This window comes from Xiphias gladius, chromosome 8, assembly GCF_016859285.1.
Source record: "Xiphias gladius isolate SHS-SW01 ecotype Sanya breed wild chromosome 8, ASM1685928v1, whole genome shotgun sequence".
Classification (NCBI taxonomy): domain Eukaryota; kingdom Metazoa; phylum Chordata; class Actinopteri; order Istiophoriformes; family Xiphiidae; genus Xiphias; species Xiphias gladius.
Genome location: NC_053407.1, coordinates 7,072,513 through 7,098,875, shown reverse-complemented (window position 1 = coordinate 7,098,875; position 26,363 = coordinate 7,072,513). Strand labels below are relative to the sequence as shown.

Sequence of the window (26,363 nt, the reverse complement as noted above, 5' to 3'; positions counted from 1 at the left end):
GAAAACACAGACATGGGACAGAATAAGAGTAAAATAACAATTGTTGGACCATGTCCTCCTGACTCTTTCTCATAACATTATCAAATATCTTGCACATCTTTTAGATGCGCACTGCCCTTGGACCTGTCTACAGATCATGTACACACACACACACAATTCCATTCCAGCTCAGCACCAATTATAGCAGGAAGGGCCAGCGCACGCAAACACACTCACTCACACACACACACACACACACATACACACACACAAACACATACATTTGTGTCTTACCTAAAAGGCCTCCAAGCGGGCAGACTGAGGTGGACAGTTGGTCTATACTTTGCTATACTCTCCTCCACAGTGCTTTAAACTCAGCAGAATGTGTACACAAAAACAGGGTCAACCACACACACACACACACACACACACACACACACACACACACACACACACACACACACACACATATGTCTCTTACCTAAAAGGCATCCCAGTAGGCAGACTGAGGTGGACAGTTGGACCATACTTTTTGGCTTAAGTCCTCAGCTCCACAGTGCTAAACTCAGCAGAATGAGTATGCACAAATACACAGACAGGGCTGGCCACACAGACACACACATACACAAGCACTGCTATGACACTGGTGTCTGCAACTCTTTGGTGTGTGTGTTCAGCAGGGCATGGATTGTCAGGTTTCAGGTCTTCATTGCACTGTTGAGCATCTCTAAAACATGAGAGCAGAGATAGGTCCTTGCTTTAATGGCTCTTGTACTTCTGTACTTGCTGCTGTTGACAGTCTGAAAAAAAGAGACAAAAAACAGTCAGGAAGCCAGAAAGGAAAATAGGAAAACAATCAGACAGATGGTGGAATAAAACTGGCAGTTAGCCGCACTAATGAAATGATAGACAGAGTAGAAGTCTAATAAGTCTCAAAACCTTTTGGCTCGTTTGTATTTTGTTGTACTCATAAACCCAGACCTGTTAAAAAATGTCTGAAATTTTAATTTCTGCTTCAACAGAACGTGTGGGTTCACACATAATGTTTTATTACCTACATGTTACCTCAAAGGATGAAACCAGCAGAAAGCGCAAAAGTAATTTAATTTTCATATAAAAATATTTGATTAAAACTCTGCTAAGACTGAATGGGTGGCAAAATTTTACTACAATAAATGTTGTATATATGTTACAGTATATATGTGTGTCTTATATCAAACAAATAAAGGCTTCTCATAAAGTTTATGTAGTTTATGTGGAATCATTTTCACAATGTTTTTTTTTGACAAATTACAGCTGAGGCTGATGGGAATGTCATTACTTTTGCACGTATTTGGTCATTAACCAAAATATTGGACAATAATGGACACACGTTTGCCTAGAGGCGAAAGTGTGTAAACAGTAACAGCATCAAATATTGATGTTTGGAAAAAAGACATAAACTTCATCCCACACTGACACCCTCAGAACCCCTGCTTTGTGATCCCAGAGCAACCAATGACAGGTCCTGGTCCTTAATTAAAGCTAATGGTCTTGTTTTCAACAACCTCGGCAATCTGTTAGCAATAATATCAAACCAGCTCATTGTACTGTGGCTCACACTGCAGCAGATGTGGACACCTGCACTGATGTGTTCATTTTGATGGGAAAAATGTTGCTTTAATTTCCCATTCCTGTTTGAATGTTTACCTCTATAGAGACATTCTTTTCAGGTCAAAGGACACTTTCAGGCTTATTCATCATAGGTGACAGATTTGATGAAATATGTGGTTACCATGCAACTCAAGCCCATTTTGATTAAAAAAAAGAAACAACACTGAAAAGTCCCCTCTGCATTTACTGGCTTTGGATGTGTGATACACTTCACACCAGAGTTCAAGATTATATAGAAATATAAAAATACAGCTGTTCAGAAGAATAGTTTATCACTTAAATGAGCTTATAACAAAGTGCATTACTTAAAATTCAGAGGGTACACTAGGACAAGTTAGAGAATTAAATGCAAACTGATAAATATAATCTCCAACTTGTTCGACATTAAATAAATAACTAAATAATTATTTTAAATCACAATTAAATTGTTGAAATAATTGTTGAAAATTATTAAAACTCAATTCCTTATTATGACTTGTTGTTTCATCCCATTACGGCTTTATAGGCCCTGATTTGTTTTACAATGTGATCAACCTGCTAGTGACCAAATGGCAAAATTCAGTGTAAATAAGATGGTCAAAACAGAGAGAGAAATCCGAGCTAGAGTATTACAAATTGCAATAAATTACAACAGTGTCACAGCATAGATCCAGTCATCTACCAACTACCGGGAGTTCTGACACTTTCTCTGCACTTCCTGTATAACTACTGAGGAAGAGACTCCACCTCAGAGTTTATTGCTAAAAGAAAATGAATGCTAGTCTTTATCACTCCTTCTTTATCAGATGTAGAAAAGAATAGCCAGACCTCCATCTAATTCAGCATATCTATTGCAAATCAAAATGTGAAAAGGCTTTAACAGTAGGGTGTAGGCAGGTGAAAAAGCAATGAACCAAAACTGAAAAAAACAGAGCACAAAAGCACCGTTGAGCAACAAACAGCTTGACTTACAGCAACCACAAAAAAACAAAGAAAAACTCTCAACTATTTTCTACAAAAAACAAAACCAAACAAGTTCTACAGAAGTATGTAAAGGTAGGTTTTGGAAATGGTTAAACAATAAAATAACACCCCATACCCCCAGTCCTTTTTCAATCACACTAAGCGAGCATTCTGCTTGAAATACTGTGGTTTCCATTCAAGTTCCATGTTGCTTTTAACTTTAAGACTAATACTAATTGTAATTCTCCCAAATGCCTGTGCTTCTACGCTTACAGCTGCCTCTGGAAGTAATGTGCGAGTAATCATTGTTACTGCTGACATCTGGTTCTGCTAAGTACCAAAGTGCTGTAATTATATTGACAACTGCAGTATATTTGTTTGTGTGTGTGTGTGTGTGTGTGTGTGTGTGTGTGTGTGTGTGTGTGTGTGTGTGTGTGTGTGTGTGTGTGTGTGTGTGTTTTATTATTTTACAACTCTGAATCCCAGGGGATGAATGGCTACTTGACACAAAAATAACAATTTAATGTCGAAATTAAAATAAATCATCACAATTTGATCTTAATAGAGTATAAAATACAGAATAATTGAGTATTCACCATCATTGTGTCAATATTTAGTAGATAACTTTGGGATCAGTTACAGCCCTTAGTCTGTAACTCTGCACACTCTAAGCCTTGAGACTGAAAGAGAACTGACACTGGAGAGAAGATTTGTTTTTCAGCAAGACAACATCCCCAAAAGATAAAGACAAAGCTGCACAGATGGCTTATAACAGTATTAATGCTCTCAAGTGACCAAGTGAGAGTCCAGACCTCAATCCAGTTCAGTATCCGTGATGGGATTTTAAAAAAAAGCCATTTACTCACAGTCCCAACACGACTTGAGATTAAGCAGTTTTCCGAAAAAGAAGGTTACAACGTCAAGATTTGCAAAGCTTATTTAGTACACTGTTACTGATAAATAATAATTTATCGGTAGTGGACAGTTATTTTTGTACTTAATTTACAGCAATTTGTAGAGATTTTTTTCACTTTGCCATCATTTTCTGTTTAACAATGTCAAAACAAGACTAAGAGCCCACAGCCATGCAAGCAGCACTATGAGTTGGTTTGATCTAAATGCTACAATCAGCATACAGTGATAATGTTAAAATACTGATGCTAAACAGGTATAATGATGACTATATTTAGCATATTAATTTTGCGTGTTAGCAAGCTAATATTTGCTAATTAGCACAAAATACATAGTATACCTGAGGCTGATGTGAATGGCTATAGTTTTTCAGCTTTTGGTCATAAAACAAAGAATTCAAAAAATTTAAATTTTGACTTGATGCAGACACTAGATTAATTGTTAAAGGATTACAGTTCATCCAGAAGAGAGCATGAATGTCTGTACAACATTTTGTGCCAAACTAGATGTTGGGATATTTCACTGGATAAATGACAGCTTTGACCTGTTGGTGGCACTAAAAGAAAAGTTTCATGGCAATCCATCCACTAGTTAGTCAAGCTATTTCAGTAAGGACCATATTGGTGGACCAAAAAACCGACTGAGATTTCCAACTTTAAATCCACACCACTTGCATGGCTAAAGCAAAAATTTATCCTCTATGATTCGATGTTGTAAAACAATACAACATGATGAAGTGTAAGAGGGTGGCGATGGGGCTCTGAAAACTTTGTACAGTATGGGCACTGTAATTGTACTCAGTAGCTTAGCCAAGTGTTTCTATGTTCAAAAAATCCCAGGGCACTACCACCGTCTCATTAATCACCACAACACTTCAGATTTCAAGAGCTGGGTTCATATACACCAAACAGGCAAAACCGGTAAATGGTTGTAATTTTGTGGCTGAATGGTGTATAGATAAAGTATATAGGTCTATGTATACATGTCTCAATTTTCACTTAATATTTATATGAAGTATTTATCCAGACAGTAAACCCTTTCAATTATGAGTCATTCCTTCCTTCTCTGCTTCTCTTACTTGCCCTTTTATTCCTGTCTCTTCTTATCATAATCTTCCTCTTCATCTTTTTCGTACCCTCTTGATTTACCTATGTTCAAATTTATTTCAGCACTCCACAGCTGCACATCATACCTAAGTAAGCAGCCAGCCTAATATACCTCAATGACCTAATGGCTGGTTGGATATGCCAACAGTGGTGAAGTCATTGTGGCAGGCTGCCAGGCTGTTGCTGCATAGATCAACAAATGAATAAACCCAACTGTATGTTTCACAGCCTGCAAAAAATGGACGAAACCGTGTGCAGGTATTAACCGCAGCATGCTGCATATAGATTGGCACCAACAATAAAAACTGTAATAAGGGCACAATTTTCATTAGGTTTTAATTGCATTCCTGTGAGGGTTCATTAAGATTAACTATAACAATACATAACAATAGTTGAAAGAGGGTTTGGAAGCACCTGTTTCCAGCTGTTCTGGGCCCTATTTTTTATTAAAAGCTTCACTCTGCAGCAAAATGTTAACGATGGTGCAAAATACAATTTTACAGCAAATACACACACACAACAGGTTTCCCACCTGAACCTTTATGACTAAACTACTTATGTGCAGCAATGGAGCGACTTAAGTGGATAATAAATGTAACACCTGGCATTTCTGGACAGCAGGAGGGATGGCAGGGAAGTGTTACACTTACAGAAAGTTTGTGACCTGTTGACAGCTCATTAAAAGACTCCTATGACCCATGGGCAGGTCATGACCTCAATTCTGCTTTAACATGCTCAATGACTACGCTTACAAATGATTAATTTTGAAAGACTTGACCATAAAACGTTAGCATGGAGATGTAAACAAGGTGTAACGAATTAATGAATTAATGAAAATTTTGAAATAATTTGATTCTTTGTAGATTCTGAGGGGTCGAATCTGAGGATTTGACACATTTTATTAATATTTTCCTGATATTACAGACAAGATATATCATCCACTCTACTTATTATATCGTCTCCCACTCTAGGTGTCACCAGAGCTGCATGTACAGCTCTGTAAACTGCTCTTGTCACACATCTGAGACCTGCATTTCCATACTCTAGGTGGTAGCACATTGGTTAATCATCAGCGCCAACCAGTCTTAAAACTTATGTGCTTACCTCAGATTTAAACAAACTGTCAAAATATTACAACATGTTAGGTCTCATGGTGAACCTTTTTGCACCAACACAGACGTAAAACTTGCATTGCTAAGCTGCCTTCAGGGTGCACTTTGATGATCACACAGCCTGTGATCATCCTATTTGTTTGATTTTTCTGTTATCAAAAAAGTCCCCCACAGTCTATAGTCCTTCCATATCCATTCACTCTTACTTTGACCATATAACACAACAATGTTCGTCTAAACCTCATCCTAATTCTAAACCCTAAACCCCAAGCAGTCTTAACCCTCAAACAGCCCGTGATGACATGAGAGTGAGTCGAAATGTCCTCACACACACACACACACACACACACACACATACATACACACACGCACAAAGAAACACACACATTAATAAGGTAATAATGCATTCCCTAGCCCCTCACCCTAACCTTAACCATTAAAACTAAATGCCTAACCCTAACCTTCAGCCTGACCTTAACCTGAGGCTAATTCTAACCTGAACCCTACAAAAAAGGTCTTAAACCTCAAACAGCCGTTTGAAGTTCTGAGGTGTGTCCTTACAACGTTAGTGAAATATACTGATAAATATTAATTTAACACCCCAAATATTAATATATCATAACGTTAATGAGCGTTTGACACCAAAATTTGTCCAAACAACCATAAAAAGACTTGCACATATACACACACACGCACACACACATTGCTTGGAGCTGACTCACCGCAAGCTTTCCTCTTACCGCCCTGTTCCGTCTCTGTTCTAGCTTTCGATTTTTTTGGACATACATTTTCCCTACAATTTCTATCTGCCCTTTTAGCTCTCTAGCCCCCCCCCCCCCAAAAAGATCACATATATCTAAATGGCTGCCAACCCAACGGCAAAGCGTTTCCGTTAGCTGCAGGTGGCCGAAAGCCCATCTAACAGCAGACGGTCAAGACGGACAGTACAGACAGGATGTCTACTTTTGCTCTCTTTAGCCCTGCAGAATCTGCAGGGGAGGCCACACAGGATGAGTAAGCGATGGTGGCAGTCCACTGAAGGCTCCGCCATGATCACATAAAGCAGAAATATCTGCTGCATTTTCACTTACTGGCCAATGACATGCTCCTACAGCTGCATCCAAAAAAATAAAACGAAGCTCTGTCAGATAAGCAATTTGGCGAAGCTGGAACTGCCTGTGGCTGTATTAACTTCTCCCGCCATTTCCACTTTCAGAAACAATTATTTACTCCTGTGGGATGGAAGTTTGATTCAACCTCACTTACAAGCACGCCGCACACTGTGTTGGTCTGATTCTGCGGCTTTCCGTGTATTAAAGGAGTGTTTTTCACTCCTTTAAACGCTGCGCTTAAAGGTCTTGTCTTGTTCACTTGCCTGACTACTTCTTAACTGTGTAGCCTGAACTTGTGTCAGCCTTTCACTCACAATAGTTCTAGTGTTCAAATTCTCTGACGCAGATGTTTATGTGGTCTAGCTGCTCTCCTGTGAGGACCCAGGTCCCCCTCTGCGATCAATAAGGTCTCACCTTATCGTTCATACCTATGACAGCGGCTGCAAACTTCTTGATGTCGCGGCTGGTTACATAACTCCATGCTCCATGCTGAGCCACGGAGTTTATTTGCTTTGCAAACCTCATCAGAGGACCCATATTGTCTTTTCGCTCTGTCAAAAGCAAAGCAACGCTGGGGCGCAAATATGCTACGCGCCTGACGAAAGTGAAAGTACTGCTGGACAAGTAAAAGGACAGCTGCGCGCACAAGGACCCGGGGGAACACACACACACACACACACACACCCAGAGGAGGAGGCAGAAACACACCTGTGTGTCCTAGAGGAAAGTTTGAGAACTTAAAATCCACGTCCAGCAACGCACACCCGCTCTGTCACACACACATACATACACAGGTACACACGCACCTCGAGTGTCCGTTTTGCCCCGGCTACCGGGATGCGTAAAGGTGGAACGCTGCAATTGACCCCTTGCTAAATTAGAAGAAAGGACGACACGACAGGAATCCAACCATAAAATCGCTTATAAAAGTCAGTAAGGGAAGTCCATTACTGGCTCCGTCCATCTGTGGTGCAGCTGTGTTGCGCTGTCGTTGTGTGCCGCCAAGTGCGCAACAGGCTGGCCAGCAGCTCCCTCCGGTCAATTTCAAGCCGCAGACGTGCACGCAAATACAACTTGCTTTCAAAATAAAAGCATACGCTACTTGGAGCCCTTGTACATACCTTGCAGTCCCGTCCCGCCCCCGCCCCCCTCTCTCTTTCTTTCTCCGTCTCTCTGTCCATATTTCATCCTTTATCTAAATGTACCATTCAACTATTAGGCCTACAATTACAGAATCAATAACCATAAATCCTGCCCGAAAAAAGTATTTTAAAACGAGTCTAGTTGCCTCTTTAAATTATTTCAACTGCTATAAAGCAGCCCATTAAGCAAAAATAACAGACTTGTATTTATAAATTAAACCTAGGCTATAAAAACATAAACCTTAGGCTACTTCTGTGAAGCACGGGTTAGGAAATATAATCATGTTGACTAAATTGGGATTGTTTGATATAACCGACCGGTGATAACGGTTCGAGACACATTTCATACCATTTGTTGCCATTGTCGTTCACAGTTTATTCTTCTAATGATAACTCTAACCTTGAGTTGCTTCGATTTACCCAAATTCAACTTTAACCTTCAGCCTATACCTTGACCGTCTTTATCGTCTGCCTTATCATCAGGTTTCACACAGTTTTGTTTCCATATGGTCTGTCGATGTATTGACGTCACATTATGTGTGTGAGTGTGTGTGTGTGTGTGTGTGTGTGTGTGTGTGTGTGTGTGTGAGAGAGAGAGAGAGAGAGGGAGAGAGAGACAGATAACCATTCACACAAGTTTCTAAGCATCCCCCACCTCGCCTTGGCCGGCTACTCTCTACGCTGGGCTACTCACCCTTGAGACCTGAACCCCCGCCGTGAAGACAAACAGCCACGCTGCAACGCACCATCAAGCTGGCCCACAGACAAGGGGCAGAGAAGAGCTGAACCACGCCTAATTTTGTACTGGAGAGATACTCCCTGAACTATCAGGGCTCGCCAGAAAAATGTTCGTTCCGCCTCAGATTCAGTTGGTAAATCTAATAGTTCTCAAATCAAATCATAATTCAACTCGCATTATGGCGCACCTCCAGTGCTGCTTCCGCTGCCATTAAATGGCACCACCACATGTTCAGAGGAAATGAGAAGTGAATGGCATCTTGTCAGTGCGCAGCCAGCCACAGACGACCACTTCGGTCCACTCTGCTTCGGTCTTCCTCTGCTTTAAACACGGGAAACTCAACAACGTCTGTCAAAAAAAGGAACAAAAACAAACAAACAAACAAAAAAAACGGCCAGTTCACAAGCCTCCTATTGGGGGTCATGGCCTGGCCTGACTCCTTATTCACCACTTTTAGGCCCTCCAGACATAAAAGTGTAGCCTACTTCACTCCTATCTATCCTTCTACCCATATATCTATGTATCTATCTGTCTCCTCACAGCACATCTTGGGGCATTTTAAGAAATGCATAGGATTGATAATTGCCTATGTAACGACTCTGAATGAGCTTTCATGACGGAGAGATATTATTGCATTATAATAGACCGGAGCAAGATCACACCAAAATACTCCGAACCAGACCCTAACCCTCCATGTGTCGCTCCAGACTGGCTGCTGAGCTCAGATGGGAAAGCCCGCATGAGCGCAGCGGCATAGCGCGGCAGATTTTTTTAAGTATTATTTTCATTTAGTCACATGAGGTCGCCTTTGATATAGTTTTTAAGCCAACCTGTAGCCTACCAAGATTAAGCTATTAATTGTCTTTCAAAAAAGAGAGTAGTCAACAAAAGCAGGGTCGTGTGTAGTTTATTAGGCGGTGATGATGATGTGAAGAGGATGAAGGAGACTCCGCTGACGCCGTCTTGATTGCATATAAAGGTTTATTACAAAAAAGTACAGCGCCAAAACGAGCAACTGCAGATCTGCTCCTGAGAGGGTATAAAGCCAATGAACCACTCTGAAAATCAGCCTTGACCGCCAACTCTTAAATAAGGCAGTTGTTTTCCTAAGAAATGTCACTAACGTATGGTTTCAATCACAAAGCATTATCTCCCTTTTCAGACCGGGAGGCATCCTCTGAGGGCCCCCCACCTAGGGCCTCTATGAGAACATTTAAATTTAGCATTGAATATATAACCTTACGCCTCACGTGACAAGTAAGTTTTGAGTGGCAGCAAGATATTATCAAAACGACTGAACTCATACAATAATGTAAGTTGTGTAGGTGTTCCATTGGGGAAAAAAACAATAACAGAGCAGTAGAGTCATGGGTCAAAAAGTATCACTTTTTAACTAGTCATCCTTTATACATGATTTACTGGGTTATATTTTGTATCTTATGGTTCTATTAATGGTCAATAAACAATTTACTAATGTTTTATAGATCAGTTTTGAGCCATTGACGGGAAAACTTTTGGTTGCTATGTTGTGAAAAAGCCTAATAGCCTTGTTAATTACAAATAACTAATCTATAAAACTAATAAATTATTCATCGACCATTAATACAGTCATTTGTTACAATGTATAACCACTGTCAGAAAGTGCCAAAGGTCAACTTATAAAATTAAATAAAAATTAGGTATCTACTTAACAGAAAGGGTTACCGGTGTTTAACTGACCACAGTTGGGAAGGAGAACAAACTCCAGAGGTACATTTGCTAATTTAGCTCTGATTTGTAAAAGTATTTATTAAGTATTTACAATTTGAGTATTTACATTCAAGAAGATCAGGAGTCCCACTTCCCACCTGCACTGCAGAAAATTTCAACCAGACCCTAAAAGTTCTACACAAAATTCTACTCAATATTTTTCTGATTATTTGTAGTTGTTTTTTTTGTTTTTGTTTAGATTTGATTAGTTCAGCTTACTATTCAATTAGGTTAAATTCTCTGTATGCCTAAGGTCTACACCCTGTTCCAAAGCAACACACAATAAGGAATGCGATTCTGGTGAGCAAATACTGAATCAGTTATTTATTTATTTGGGAGTATTCAAATTTTAATATTTTGACTGTAAACATAAAGTAATACTACTAACCTTAATAAGTATCAGCTAAGTATAGTTTTTTGCATTTTAAAGTCAATTCCCTTTAGAACTTTTGTTGACCACCGAGACCATGATCTCAGTAACCTCAGAGATACAGCAGCTACTGTCCTAAGGCCAGTCAACCTGAAATGCTACACCTGGGTACTGCATAACACACTGAGTTGATTCCTTGAAGATGAGTGCAAGCCATGTGAATACTGTATTGACATACATCCAGTGAGGATAGACATTAACCACATCATTGTGGAGATCAGCTGACATAAGTGAAAGTATTGCCAGTGAGAGATCATGAGCAAGTCTAGTTCAAAAAAGTCAGAGTACTTGCAGTGGCCAGCACAGCTTTTATTCTTAGACTTTTTACTTTTTATAACAGACACATCATTTTGTGCGGCATAAAACAAAAAAAACAAAAAAAAAAACATCAAATGTGAAAACAACAAAAAATGAAATAAAAAGCAAAATGTTAGTAAAAATAATAGAAATGCTCTTCCCTCCGCCAACAGTAGTGATTCAGCTCAGGTAAAATGCCTAGTGTCCTTTGCAACTCAATTCATGACAATACAATTTGTCTAATGTTTGTTTCTTCTAAAGCCAGCTAAAGAGGTTTAACCAGGAACCTTTTTGTCCCTCACAATGAAATGGGGAAAGAATTGTCAATAGTCTGTCTGTCCATTTATCAAACACAACATCCGTGAAATATTCAATCAATACCATTGATTTCATTTTGACTGATGTTTGTTTAACTGTTTGAACATCAAAAACATCTTCGACCCTGCTGGAATTAAGATGAAACTTAAATGAATGACATCTGTTGTTACTTCATTGTGGCTTTTTACACAAATTGATATGAGAAAGAACAATTGCACCTTGTATGAGAAAAACTATTGCCTTGTTTAACATGTCCACAAAACTATAGGTTTAGATTCAGTAAATGTGAATGACATACTATGGCATCACAGGAGTTAATCGTGCCAGCAGCTCTGTGAAGCTTTAGGCTACTTTGACATTTTCTGCTAAATGCTAACATCAACATGCTAACATGCTAACATGCTCACAGTGACAATGCTAACATGCGGATGTTAAGCAGGTGGAAGGTAGGGTAGAATGTTTACCTTCACCCTTTTAGTTTAGCACATTAGCATGCTAAATAACACTAAACACAAAGTACAGCTGGGGCTCATCGGAATGTGATTAGTTTTGCAGGTCTTAAAACAAAGTATTGGATAAAGTTATATCTTGACCTCATGGTGATGCTGGATGAAAAGTCAATTACAATTTATCCCAAGGGAGACAGGAACGTCTACTAAATTACATGGCAATCCATCCAATTGATATCGGAATATTGCACTCCAAACTGCAAATGTCAACCTCATGGTGGCACTAATGACTTTGGGGCTCAGCAAAGATTTAGATTAGAGAAGTCTCACTTCGGTTCATTTCTTGGAAATTTTTATCTGAAACCTCATCTCATAAGAGTTTACCTGCCATATATAGAGATAAGCTATCAGTGTCTGCACAAACTCAGCCACAATGGACTAAATTAGCAATTTATCAGCAATCTGACAAACATACAGTTAAAGAAACAGACTGACATTTTCTCATGTAATCTTGCTGAAAATTACATGAGAAGATTGATACCACTCTAATGTCTGTATACTAAATATGAAGATACAGCTAGTAGCTGATTAGGGTCACGCAGCATAAAATCTGGAGACAGGGAAACAGCTATCCAGGCTCTAAGCGTAATTAAGCTAAGCTAACAGGCTGATGGCTATAACTTTATATTTAACATGACAAGTGGTGTCGAATTTCTCAACTAACTGTAGCTGTAGTACCAAGAGGGCAAGGCAGGCAACTGACCCAAGATTCCCCGCATGTCATTTCGTTTTGGTAATCTGAGGAGTTGCACATAACAATAACAATGCACATACATAACAATGTAGGCTGAAGCGACTTCTGCATGAGTACTAAATGTTGTTACCCAGTCTTGCAGAAGGACCCTGTGTCAAAATCTAGTTTTAAGATTTTGTGCTAACATGGAACCTATTCCAATATAAAGCTTTAAAGAGAATCTGTGGACAGGTGGTTTTATCCCTGCATAGGAGTGCTGGTTGGTTTTGGAATATTTGTTTATGTTGTACTTGATGACAGCTGGGAGTATGATAGGGTGCATACACAGAGCACCGAGGGGTAGAAGGGGACCCTTCTCAAGGGGGGTAACAGGGGCCAAGCAACAAATTTAATCTGTCCATGTTAAGAAGTGGGTGAAAATGTAAAATGCTTTATGAATTGCCACATGGTGTGGCTATCAACACCTAACTGATCAGTTCTTTGTCAGCCTATAGCCTAATGTTCCACCGAAGTTCATTGAAATCCTTGAAGTAGTTTTGGAGATCCTACTGACTAACAGACCACCAGACATAACTTCACAGGGTCAGGTACTGACATCAGTGAACTGAATGTAGGATGCTAAGTGTTTAACACTCACCCTTCCCCATCTGTGGTAGCTCATACCGAAGAGTCCAAAAGGATGTGACAAGCTTTATTCATCTTTCTCTGGACAGAGCACTCTCGATACCATTCTCATATCTGTCAGTTAAATATGAGACTACAGCTAGCAGCCAGTTAGCTTAGCTTAGCACAAAGACTTGAAACAGGGGGAAAAACAGCTAGCCAGGCTCTCTCCAAAGCTTTAAAAAAATCCACCTGCCAGCACCTCTAAGGCTCACTAAGTAACATGTTAAATGTTGCAGCACGGTTTTCTTTTCCGTTTTACCTTTAGACAGAGCCAGGCTAGCAATCTCCCCCTACTTTCAGTCTTTATGCTAAGCTAATTTAATTGTCTGCTTGCTGTCGACCATATTTACTGTACAGAGTGGTATTCATGTTCTCATCTAACTCTCTGGAACAAAGTGTATTTCCCAAAATGTCCAGTTATTCCAACTATGGAATGCAACACAGTTTTGTCTTTGTTAGACCCCCTTTGTCTGTTAAGCATCCACAGCCCTGTGTTTTTCAAATTCCTCACCTCTAATTTGCAACAGACCAGGGCTTTAGTTATGTTCTCAGACTTGACAAAGGTCCTCCAGATCCAAAGCTGTGTTAAAGTCAAGTCATGTCAGTTTTATTTATATAGTGCACAATCACAAAGGGCCTCAAAGGGCTTTTCAAACTGTACGGCATATAGCACTCTCACTCTTTAGACCCTTGATTCAGAAAAGGAATAACTCCACAAAAAAGCCCTTTAACAAGGAGGGATCCCTCCTCCAGGACAGACAAACATACAATACATGCTGTCTACAAAGAGTAGAAAACAACCCGAGTTCAACTCTGCATGACTAGTGGACTGACTTTGACATGTGAAATCACTAATGTCCCTTAAAAATAAAACCAGAGTAAAGCCCACAGTACTAAAGTAAGCTCAGTGGGTAAGACAGCAAAATCCTAGGATTTTGCATGCTTCATCATTCCAAATAACAAATTCAGAAAAACCGAAACATTTGTAGATGAACCTGTTGTGTAATATAAAATAGTGTTATGCTGCTCACACACCAACACCTTAGTTTTATTAGTATTATTATTCACCCCATTATTATAATTATTAGTTTTATTATTAGTCTCATTATTGTTACACATCTTTATGTTATAAGTCTACAGTGCTATGACCCCCCCAACCCCCACCCCAACACCCCCCTCTCTCTCTCTTTTCTCCCTCACTCTCTCTCTTTCTCTCCCAGCCGGTCAGGGCAGATGGCTGCCCACCATGAGCCGAGTTCTGTTTAAGGTTTCTACCTGTTAAAAGGCAGTTTTTCCTTGCCGCTGCTGCCAAGTGCTTTCTTATGGGGGAATGTTGGGTCTTTGTAAATTTAACTATAAAGAGTACGGTATAGACCTGCTCTAAATGAAAAGTGCCCTGAGATAACCTGTGTTATGATTTTGCGCTATATAAATAATATTGAATTTAATTGAACAGCTCCAACTGCAATTCTGAACACAGCCCTCCTCATCACAAGGCTGTCAAAGCTGGCATCTGTTCCTGGTACAACAGAATTGACTGTTTGCCAGCTATTAGTATTATTTGCTCATCTTCAAGCTGCAGTACATCATGTGCAATTTCTGTTAGAAACTATCATTCTCTTCAGATCTGATTAGCTTCCAGTACATCCTTAGATAGAGTTCACTGTCATAAATGACTAAAACTTTGCTGACCTATGATTTGTGATATTGGTGAACTGGCTCAAAGGAGCCACTGAGCTGTGACCACCTCTTAGCTTTCATTTGATGTTGTATACACGGTTTTTGTATCACTTCCCCTAAGCAGCTTTTTGCTCACTGAGGACACCCAGTGTACACTGTTCCATCCAAGTGGACTTTTGGGGGTACCTTCACTCGAAATGGAGAGATTGAAAAGCAGTGTCAGATTACAGTGAATCATCTATGTCAGTGTTTTTGTTCCCTTTTAGCCTATAAAACATGTCAAAATGGTGTAGAGCTTCAGTGTCAAACCCAAGGAGTCATATCATCATGTACACTGACTGCTGCTTTATGTAAGATGTGATATTAATTTATATGAAAACATCACCCACTTCAGGTTTATTCTGCATTGATTACTCTGATTTTTTGGGTAACTAATGTATATAACACTGAAATGTTTGCCTATCTATTATCAACAGTCAGACTTAATTTGGATATACTTTATAAGAAAAAAACAAAACATAAATGTCAAACACACACATCTTTAAATACTACTGTTGTTTTGAGCAGTGTCCTAAGGGTCAAGGGTCATAAAGACAGCCTGTGTTTTCTCAGAATTCTAATTTTGGCATTAAGAAAGAACAAAAGTGCTGCCTGTCAGAACTTAAAATGAGCATTAGGATGTTTTAAGCCAAGAAAAAGAATGTGATTTTTGTTTTGAACCAAAAGTGTCAAGTTGTAGTTGAAGAGAGAACATGCTTGAGGAAATAAGTTACGTAGCTAAAAACAGTTATTGAATTAATGGCTGCCTGGCAGTCAGGCAGTTAATTTATTTACTATCATAAAAATGTACAAATTATAGAGATAAAATACTGATGTAAAAATTTGCAAAACTAACACAATAAATGACATCCCAATTAGTTCACACAGTATAGTGTACATTTAAAGGACTGTACAAAGGTGTGAAAAGCTACATATGATAGCCCATTTAGAGACATTTAAACACTCGGCTGCCCTGTGTTTGTTCAAGGACCTTCTACAGGGTTTCTGTGAGAGTATCTGAGGAGTCTCTCATCAATTATCTTATCAGAAAATCTCAAGAGCCACCCAGCCATGGAGAGATTTGTCAACAAAATAACAAGTCTCTTAAATATAAATTAAAAATGTAACAAGCAGGCAGTGAAGCTATTTGAAATATAGATTTATATTATTGTCCTTCTTGTAAGTGCTGTATGGCCATGTGTATTTGTTGAGTAAATCAATTCTTGTGTATAACATCTAGGCAGTCTTGTCATGTGATATTCATATATTCTATGGGCAAGCCAATTTACAAAACACAAATAAAAAAACACATTTGCACTAGTTAAAAAATATAAAAATCATAATTTTGTTGTATTATTTGGCTAATTAAAATCTCTAATGTTAAAGAATACTGACCCAAACCAGGTTTTTAACATCCACCTTACAGTAAGACAGTTTCAGGCTATTACCTCATCCTTTGGCCAAAAGTATATTTATGATATAAACCCAGTAGGTCTCTTGGATTCTTTGGGAAGCAGTCAGCTGGTAGTGCCTAATGCTTAAATAAGCCCCAACTTTAGCCACTTTAAACACAGCTGATATGTGCCTTTGACTGACTGATTTCTTGACTGTACTTTAATTCCCTTCACTGAATTTGGTTCACCTTATTACATCACTGTAACTGCATGATAGCTTCTGGTCTATTACTGTATTTTATTTTATTTCATTTCATCTGCTTTTGTAATTCTCACTCTTTTCTATTTTAATTGATTTTATTTTCCTTTTTATTGTGTTTTTAAAAGTTTCACTTTTGTTTCTTCACCTTATGTATGCACTTTGTATTGTGTTTGATAGGTGCCATACTAATCAAGTTGCCTGCACCCCCCAGCATCTTGAAAATATGACAAGAATTACATCTCAGTAAAATTTCAAAAAACCTGACCATGCTATCTTTACCATGCCCAACTACTGTAATGGTGTATTTACATGCCTCTTTAAAATGTTTATCAGACACTGCAGCTAAAGTTCTCACTAAGACCAAGAAAGTGCATCCCTCCAGTTCAGTTTCATTTTTGCATTGGCTTCCTTTGTGTCAGAGAATAATCAACATTAAAATACTGCTGCTGATTTATAAAGCAGTTCATTTTAGTGCCAAAAAACATTTCTGATCTGTTGTTACATCTTGAACCATCATGACCTCTCAGATTATCTGGGGATATCTGCTTACTGTCAAAATTATACTGAATGCACCACTCAGTTTTTATGCACCTCCTATCTGGAACAAGCACCCAGGAAACTGGAGGTCTGCTTCAAACCAAGGCTTAAAACTTCTCTGTTTTCCACTGCCCCTTATTAAATTAAATTTGGGACTATTCTTTCAGATATTGCTCTGCACCAATATGGATAAATAGTTTCAAATAATTCAGATAATCTATATATAATTTATATTTTTTATGAAAGCTTTCACCTTATCTACTGTTTTGTGGATGAAATATGTCATCTGAGTCACCTTATTTCCAGACACTGTCCATGCACTTAACTATGTAATCAGAGCACTAACAAAGTAGAACTGATGACTGCATTGCAACTTTGCATCATATTTACCAAGGTACTCAATATATAATCAGTCCCTAACTACGATAAATATACATTACAGCCCAGTGGCTTTTTGAAATGTTTTTCGATTATTTGCCTATCTGTTGTTTCTCTACTACAGTAGAGAGCTACAGTATAGTAGATTTAAGCCAGGCTTATATTGTTGTTTGGCTTTTTGAAAAATAAAATGATACTTGATTTTGATAGACTTCATACACTTAACTGACATACAAGCTGTATTATTTATATTTTTATTTTAACAAACATGATGCAGAGGTTACACTATGGACAGTATGTTGCATAACTCAAAGCAACCTGGCTGCCATACAGTGACAAGCTGTGACCAAAAGAATTTAGATTTTGTGTTCTAAATTTGAATTATGTGTTTTGAATTTATCATATTTTTTGGGATTAACTATATGGTTGCGGCTTTTTTAATTTATACCCAAAAGTTTGGAAAAATAAATGATTGGAATTCAGGTTTTTCAAAATGCCTTTTGAAGCTGATTAAAAATATATAATAGAAATTCAAGAGCTCCATTTATAACATTTTGCATTGTCAGTCTGGAAGGACAGTTGATGTCAGATATGATCAGTTTTATGTTTAGCTAATCAGGAAAAACATTATCTTGAAATATGAAATTCAAATGTGAAAGTATGTGGGAAAAGATAAGGATTAAAAAACATTTCATGTGTTCTTATTTTGCTTATTTTTTCATTTGTTCATATTTTCTGTTGTAATTTCCTGACTATGAATTATGTTTTCAAATTTGTTAAATCTATTGTCTTTCATTTCTGCAGTATAAAATTAAATGGGCCCAACCTTGAATTAGTGGGGAGTGCATTGATACATTACTAACTAAATACTAAATAAGGATTAATGCTACATGGTTTGTATGACTTATTACCTGTTGCAGCCCTTTACAGAACACCTGCTTTAAATTTTACTGCATCTTTAAAAGTAATTTTTCCTAACCAAAAATTTTAAAGCTTGAGTTAAAAAAGCAAATTTTAAAAAAATATTCACCTGGAGGTGCATTGGATCAGACCTGGAAAAACCAAACATGTAGTCAGGGTCAAGTGGGAACATCAGACTGTGACTCATGTCCATAGGTTCTTCATCTTCCACATTCCACGCATCTTGAATCCATCCTGGGAAAGTAGTACACTGGTCTTCCATGTCGGAAGCCCAGTGTAATACTTTCAAAACTTCTATTGCTGAGGCAAATGCTTGAAGCTGTGGCCCGATCATGCACCAAGAAGCCACTGGTGGACACCAGTGGTAGAACAATGTGTCAGGCTGAATAGGAGGCCTCTCATTCTTGGCTACCTAGGGATCTCCTGACTCTGCAGACAGGTACCAGACCAAACGAACTGTAAATTCCATAGTTGAAGAAGTAAAAACCTGCACATGGGGTGAGTTCAGCAAGCACACAGAGAAAGACGACCATTTGGCTTCCAAAAAGTTTTGTCAATCTGACTGATGACTCAGGCAGTGGAGGCAAGACTTCGTCCAGGCTGGTCCCATTTGGACAAGAACAGCTGACCTTGGGGTGCGGATGAAGTTGATAATGGAAAGGAAGACTTTGACGAACTTATTGATATGCCCTCCATGGAGGAGGCCAAGCCAGCCCCTTGAAAGTAGGTAGACAAAACACTCAGCGAGGGCAAGGTGCAAGAGGTGGACAAGATGCCGAAGGCGCTGGATGCTGTCCGGCATGGCAGTCTATGATAAATATACAGTACAGCCCATTGGCTTGTTGAAGTGTTTTTCGATCCACTGCCTGTCTGTTGTCTCTCTTTGCCATCCTGTCATCCTCCTATTTTATTGTTTTATGAATAGCCCAAAACAGACTGATCAGTCCACAGCTACAGTATAGTAGATTTAAGCCAGGCTTATACTGTTGTTTGGCTTTTTGAAAAATAAAATGATACTTGATTTTGATAGACTTCATACACTTAACTGGCATACAGGCTGTATTATTTGTATTTATATTTTAACAAACATGATGCAGAGGTTACACTATGGACAGTATGTTGCATAACTCAAAGCAACCTGGCTGCCATACAGTGACAAGCTGTGACCAAAAGAATTTAGATTTTGTGTTCTAAATTTGAATTATGTGTTTTGAATTTATCATATTTTTTGGGGTTAACTATATGGTTGCGGCTTTTTTAATTTATACCCAAAAGTTTGGAAAAATAAATGATTGGAATTCAGGTTTTTCAAAATGCCTTTTGAGGCTGATTAAAAATTTATAATAGAAATTCATAGCTCCATTTAAACATTTTGCATTGTCAGTCAGGAATGACAGTTGATGTCAGATATGATCAGTTTTATGTTTAGCTAATCAGGAAAAACATTATCTTGAAATATGAAATTCAAATGTGAAAGTATGTGGGAAAAGATAAAAGGAACATTTAGAAAACATTTCATGTGTTCTTATTTTGCTCATTTTTCATTTGTTCATATTTTCTGTTGTAATTTCCTGACTATGAATTATGTTTTCAAATTTGTTAAATCTATTGTCTTTCATTTCTGCAGTATAAAATTAAATGGGCCCAACCTTGAATTAGTGGGGAGTGCATTGATACATTACTAACTAAATACTAAATAAGGATTAATGCTACATGGTTTGTATGACTTATTACCTGTTGCAGCCCTTTACAGAACACCTGCTTTAAATTTTACTGCATCTTTAAAAGTAATTTTTCCTAACCAAAAATTTTAAAGCTTGAGTTAAAAAAGCAAATTTTAAAAAAATATTCACCAGGATGTGCATTGGATCAGACCTGGAAAAACCAAACATGTAGTCAGGGTCAAGTGGGAACATCAGACTGTGACTCATGTCCATAGGTTCTTCATCTTCCACATTCCACGCATCTTGAATCCATCCTGGGAAAGTAGTACACTGGTCTTCCATGTCGGAAGCCCAGTGTAATACTTTCAAAACTTCTATTGCTGAGGCAAATGCTTGAAGCTGTGGCCCGATCATGCACCAAGAAGCCACTGGTGGACACCAGTGGTAGAACAATGTGTCAGGCTGAATAGGAGGCCTCTCATTCTTGGCTACCTAGGGATCTCCTGACTCTGCAGACAGGTACCAGACCAAACGAACTGTAAATTCCATAGTTGAAGAAGTAAAAACCTGCACATGGGGTGAGTTCAGCAAGCACACAGAGAAAGACGACCATTTGGCTTCCAAAAAGTTTTGTCAATCTGACTGATGACTCAGGCAGTGGAGGCAAGACTTCGTCCAGGCTGGTCCCATTTGGACAAGAACAGCTGACCTTGGGGTGCGGATGAAGTTGATAATGGAAAGGAAGACTTTGACGAACTTATTGATATGCCCTCCATGGAGGAGGCCAAGCCAGCCCCTTGAAAGTAGGTAGACAAAACACTCAGCGAGGGCAAGGTGCAAGAGGTGGACAAGATGCCGAAGGCGCTGGATGCTGTCCGGCATGGCAGTCTATGATAAATATACAGTACAGCCCATTGGCTTGTTGAAGTGTTTTTCGATCCACTGCCTGTCTGTTGTCTCTCTTTGCCATCCTGTCATCCTCCTATTTTATTGTTTTATGAATAGCCCAAAACAGACTGATCAGTCCACAGCTACAGTATAGTAGATTTAAGCCAGGCTTATACTGTTGTTTGGCTTTTTGAAAAATAAAATGATACTTGATTTTGATAGACTTCATACACTTAACTGGCATACAGGCTGTATTATTTGTATTTATATTTTAACAAACATGATGCAGAGGTTACACTATGGACAGTATGTTGCATAACTCAAAGCAACCTGGCTGCCATACAGTGACAAGCTGTGACCAAAAGAATTTAGATTTTGTGTTCTAAATTTGAATTATGTGTTTTGAATTTATCATATTTTTTGGGGTTAACTATATGGTTGCGGCTTTTTTAATTTATACCCAAAAGTTTGGAAAAATAAATGATTGGAATTCAGGTTTTTCAAAATGCCTTTTGAGGCTGATTAAAAATTTATAATAGAAATTCATAGCTCCATTTAAACATTTTGCATTGTCAGTCAGGAATGACAGTTGATGGCAGATATGATCAGTTTTATGTTTAGCTAATCAGGAAAAACATTATCTTGAAATATGAAATTCAAATGTGAAAGTATGTGGGAAAAGATAAAGAAAACATTTAGAAAACATTTCATGTGTTCTTATTTTGCTCATTTTTCATTTGTTCATATTTTCTGTTGTAATTTCCTGACTATGAATTATGTTTTCAAATTTGTTAAATCTATTGTCTTTTATTTCTGCAGTATAAAATTAAATGGGCCCAACCTTGAATTAGTGGGGAGTGCATTGATACATTACTAAGTAAATACTAAACAAGGATTAATGTTACATGGTTTGTATGACTTATTACCTGTTGCAGCCCTTTACAGAACACCTGCTTTAAATTTTATTGCATCTTTAAAAGTAATTTTTCCTAACCAAAAATTTTAAAGCTTGAGTTAAAAAAGCAAATTTTTAAAGAAAATCTCACCAGGATGTGTGTTGGATCAGACCTGGAAAAACCAAACATGTAGTCAGGGTCAAGTGGGAACATCAGACTGTGACTCATGTCCATAGGTTCTTCATCTTCCACATTCCACGCATCTTGAATCCATCCTGGGAAAGTAGTACACTGGTCTTCCATGTCGGAAGCCCAGTGTAATACTTTCAAGACTTCTATTGCCGAGGCAAATGCTTGAAGCTCTGGCCCGATCATGCACCAAGAAGGTGGACGCCAGTGGTAGAGCAATGTGTCAGGCTGAATAGGAGGCCTCTCATTCTTGGCTACCTAGGGATGTCCTGATTCTGCAGACAGGTACCAGACCAAACGAACTGTAAATTCCATAGTTGAAGAAGTAAAAACCTGCACATGGGGTGAGTTCCGCAAGCACACAGCGAAAGACGACCATTTGGCTTCCAAAAAGTTTTGTCAATCTGACTGATGACTCAGGCAGTGGAGGCAAGACTTCGTCCAGGCTGGTCCCATTTGGACAAGAACAGCTGACCTTCGGGGTGCGGATGAAGTTGATAGTGGAAAGGAAGACTTTGACGAACTTATTGATGTGCCCTCCAGGGAGGAGGCCAAGCCAGCCCCTTGAAAGTAGGTAGACAAAACACTCAGCGAGGGCAAGGTGCAAGAGGTGGACAAGATGCCGAAGGCTGCCACGCCTGACAGCATCTTAATAACAGACAGAAGTTGTAGATAAAGCCCGCAAACACGCAGATAGGGGTTCTGATTTCCCATTTTTGCACAATGGAACCAGAGGGTGTGCACCAATTCTTGGAGGATCATGCTGCTTATTTTCAAGAAACCCTACACCCTGGGAGCTGGAGAAGAAGCTCCACCAAGACTCCTCAAACTGAGCAGGAGAATCTTGGACTCTGTCCTGATGGTGGACACACATGGGAGGGATCATTGGAATGTACCCATCCAGTCTACATGTGTTTTGTGGACTTAGAGTAGGCCTTTGAACCAGTCTCTAGGGCTTCCTGAGGGGGATACTGCAGGAATACAGAGTTGCAACAGATGGGTCAGAGCCATCTGGTGCTCGTTTGTCTGGACTGAGAACAGTGTCTACTCAAAGCAGTAAGTCAAGCCCATTCTCAATGGGTGCTGGGCACGTCCAAGGTTGTGCATCATCAGTAAAGACTTTCATGGATAGAATCTAAAGGTGTGGCCAAGGAGTGTAGAGTTTCTGTTTTAGTGGCCTCAGGGTTACATCTCCTTTTGCTGCAGATATGTGAATTACAAAGGGGAGGAAACTGAGCCCTAGTAATATGTGTGTCATATGTATCTCTGAGTTTTCAAAGTGCACCCTGTAAAATTATCAAGAGAAAATTATCCCGCCGGTCTCATTAACTGTTCATCTTCAGGTCTTGCAGCAGCTTCAGCTCAATTCTGTGAGTTTTCCACAACAAAACATCTAGGTGTTCACAGGGAGAGGGCAGCTTAAAATAAATATTTCTGTTAGAGTAATGAACTAATAAACTAAACAAAACAGTTTGGTTTTATATACATGCCTATTCATTCAAGTAAGTGTTTGCATCGGTGATAGTTCTTTTCATTTTCTGACATATTTCTAAATTTTCTCTCATATCTGCATGGGAAAATAGTGTGCAACAGTTACAAACAGATGAATAAATACAAGACCAACCTGCGTACAGAAAATGTACATTATGTGATTTTGCTTTGCATTTGTGTTTCTTCATTAAAATAGTATTGTCAAATATTTTATATACACAAGTGGGCTTTAAACAATCCTAATCAGAGGCTGATTTACACCTGGAACTCCGTGCAGTTTACTGGTGGGAGAGAAAATCAGCAGTACTGCAAACTTTTAAGTTTTGTTAACAGAACTAGTAGGTGTGGGTGATGCCACAAAATTTGGTTTCAATCCAACACCAAGTAATACCAAGACAAGGATCACTGTTATCCATACTGATATTGATTCCTTGCATTGATAAAAAAAAAACAGCTAATGTACTAATATGTAAGGGAGATAAATATTTCATGATTTATGGGGTTAAGGTATTATTAATAGTCTACTGAATATATTTTAATTACTACCAAATAATTTCCAAACATGAGAAATTTCCTTTTACTATACTACTCTGTTCATGACTTAATCACATGCATGTTTAAATGCAAGATATTTTTAGTAGCAAATAACAAATGTTAATTAAGTGAATCCCTTAAACTAAAGAGGTGATCACTGCACACATGTGAACAGCAGCAGCAGAGATGAAACTATTGCAGCACAAGACTGTTCATGTGCCCAGGATGTGATCTAACATGTGACGGATCCATTTTTTTTGGGATCGATCGTACTGATGCTAGTACCAATACTCAAAGTTGTACTTTACTTTGGGTATCATTCCACCCATCCCTAAGAACAAGACATGTGTTTAATCTATCGTCTGTTTAATTTACCATACTATACAGTTAATGTAAATTATATTTATCATGTGTCAAAGTTGTAGGTTTTTTTAAATAAAATGATATAAAATGAGAGGGAGATAAATTCAATTCAGACTTCGGTAGATCATTTCTGAGTGCACCCAGGAGTTGTTGTGTGTGGTCTACCCTCAGTCAGCTCCCAGTTATAAACAAGTTTCACAAGTGTAAGAACATGCCATAAATGACATAAAAAGGCTGCTTCTAGTTTTTAACATTATTGACTGTGAGAGTAAATTCCCTTAATAGGCTGGTGCACGTAAGAGCAGTCAAAGTAACATCCATGACACTGGCACTGGTCAGGATTTGTGTGTGTTTGTTACATCATCAACTGGATTTAAATGAGCCAAAACGGTCCTTCCACTGAAACAGTATTCTATTTTACATAGAAATATACAATTCAATATTTTTACGCAGGAGATATAAGTCGAAATTTCTGATTTCTCTTATCTTTGTTATTGTTTTTAATAATGGTGTCTTTTAAACAAAGATCTCAAATAAAGGCGTGTTGGCGGGGTTGGCATTAAAATTGTATGATGATAGGATGATTATAATAATGCAATATTTGTTTATTAGGGCAATTTTGGTCAGGGGCCTCCTCCCAGTATCAACAGGAAATAATAATGAAGTCTTGAGGATTGATTTTTGCGCTAGTTTTAGTGATCGTACAGTCTGGACCGTAAATATTTGGACAGTTGCACATTTTGGTTCTTCAGCCTCTGAGCTTCAGCACATTCAATTTGAAATAAAAAAAAATAGATACTACATTAAGTGCCAATTCTCAGCTATAATTTGAGTAGGTTTATATCAACATAGAATGAACTGTGTGGGATATATACAGTAGCTCTTTTAATACATAGCGTGCAAATTGCAAGTGTTCCTCATCTGTCAAAAATGGTGCTGGTTCTGTTATGGTTTGCATATCTATGGTTGCCAGTGGATCTGACGAACTGGCATTTACTGATGATTTCACTACTGACAGAAGCAGAGGCAGACGGAGGCAACGGGATGATTGCAAATGCATCAAAACTCATTGGAGGACATTTCATCATTCAGTGGGACAACCATCCTAAACATATGACCAAAGAAACCAAAGAGCTTTTCCGAGTGAAGAGGTGAAATATCCTGGACTGGCCATGTCAATCACCTCATCTCAGTCTGACTGAGCAGGATTCCACTTGGTTAAGACCAGACGAATTTGACTTCATTTCCCATGATTTTCTTTTGAGTCTTCTGCTTTTAATGCATTACTACGTTCATCTCAAACATGCTAAAATTAACTGCAGCAAGAGTAAACGTAGAAGAAAGTCATAAAGTCAGCAGATTTACTAATTATTGTTACACGCATAGCAGCAAAAGCCATGAGTATATTCAATTTAGCAAGGTAGCATTTTACTGCTTATGAACTTTAATAGTTCCAATAGGAGAACAAACAGATGTCATATTCAATATTAAGAGAACGTTTTAGAAATTCTGGTCACTACATTTCCTTGGTAGGTTCAGCACTAAATGAGTGACCAATTCACATATTAAATGACAAACTGCTCACCACTCGGCATCTCTGAAAGCACTTGAAAAATAAATGGCAACCAGAGCTGTGATAAAAATGATTGTAAGATGTTTCTTTTTTATTAAAGTCATTTATGTCTTATTCAAAGCAAGTTAAATTTAAGGGCAAATCTATGAATTTTCCTATACATTCGTTGATTCTTTTTGTCATTTAGTTTCATC

The 26,363-nt window shown here is 38.4% G+C and overlaps 1 protein-coding gene across 5 annotated transcripts in view; it reads right to left on the bottom strand.

The window, feature by feature from the left end:
* il34 (interleukin 34) overlaps positions 1 to 7,814 on the bottom strand; it is a 41,911-nt gene extending 34,097 nt beyond the window's left edge. For 3 of the 5 annotated variants that reach the window (XM_040134022.1, XM_040134027.1, XM_040134026.1), the window contains exons 1-2: positions 7,623 to 7,814; positions 461 to 779 (exon numbers count right to left, since the gene is read on the bottom strand). In XM_040134022.1, the coding sequence (XP_039989956.1) occupies positions 461 to 506 (46 nt within the window). In that variant the 5' untranslated portion in view covers positions 507 to 779; positions 7,623 to 7,814. Of the gene's footprint in view, positions 1 to 460; positions 780 to 7,230; positions 7,384 to 7,622 lie in introns of those variants that run through there. The other 2 variants (XM_040134023.1, XM_040134024.1) reach the window with 2 other exon arrangements.
* Between the last annotated feature and the right edge of the window lie 18,549 nt (positions 7,815 to 26,363).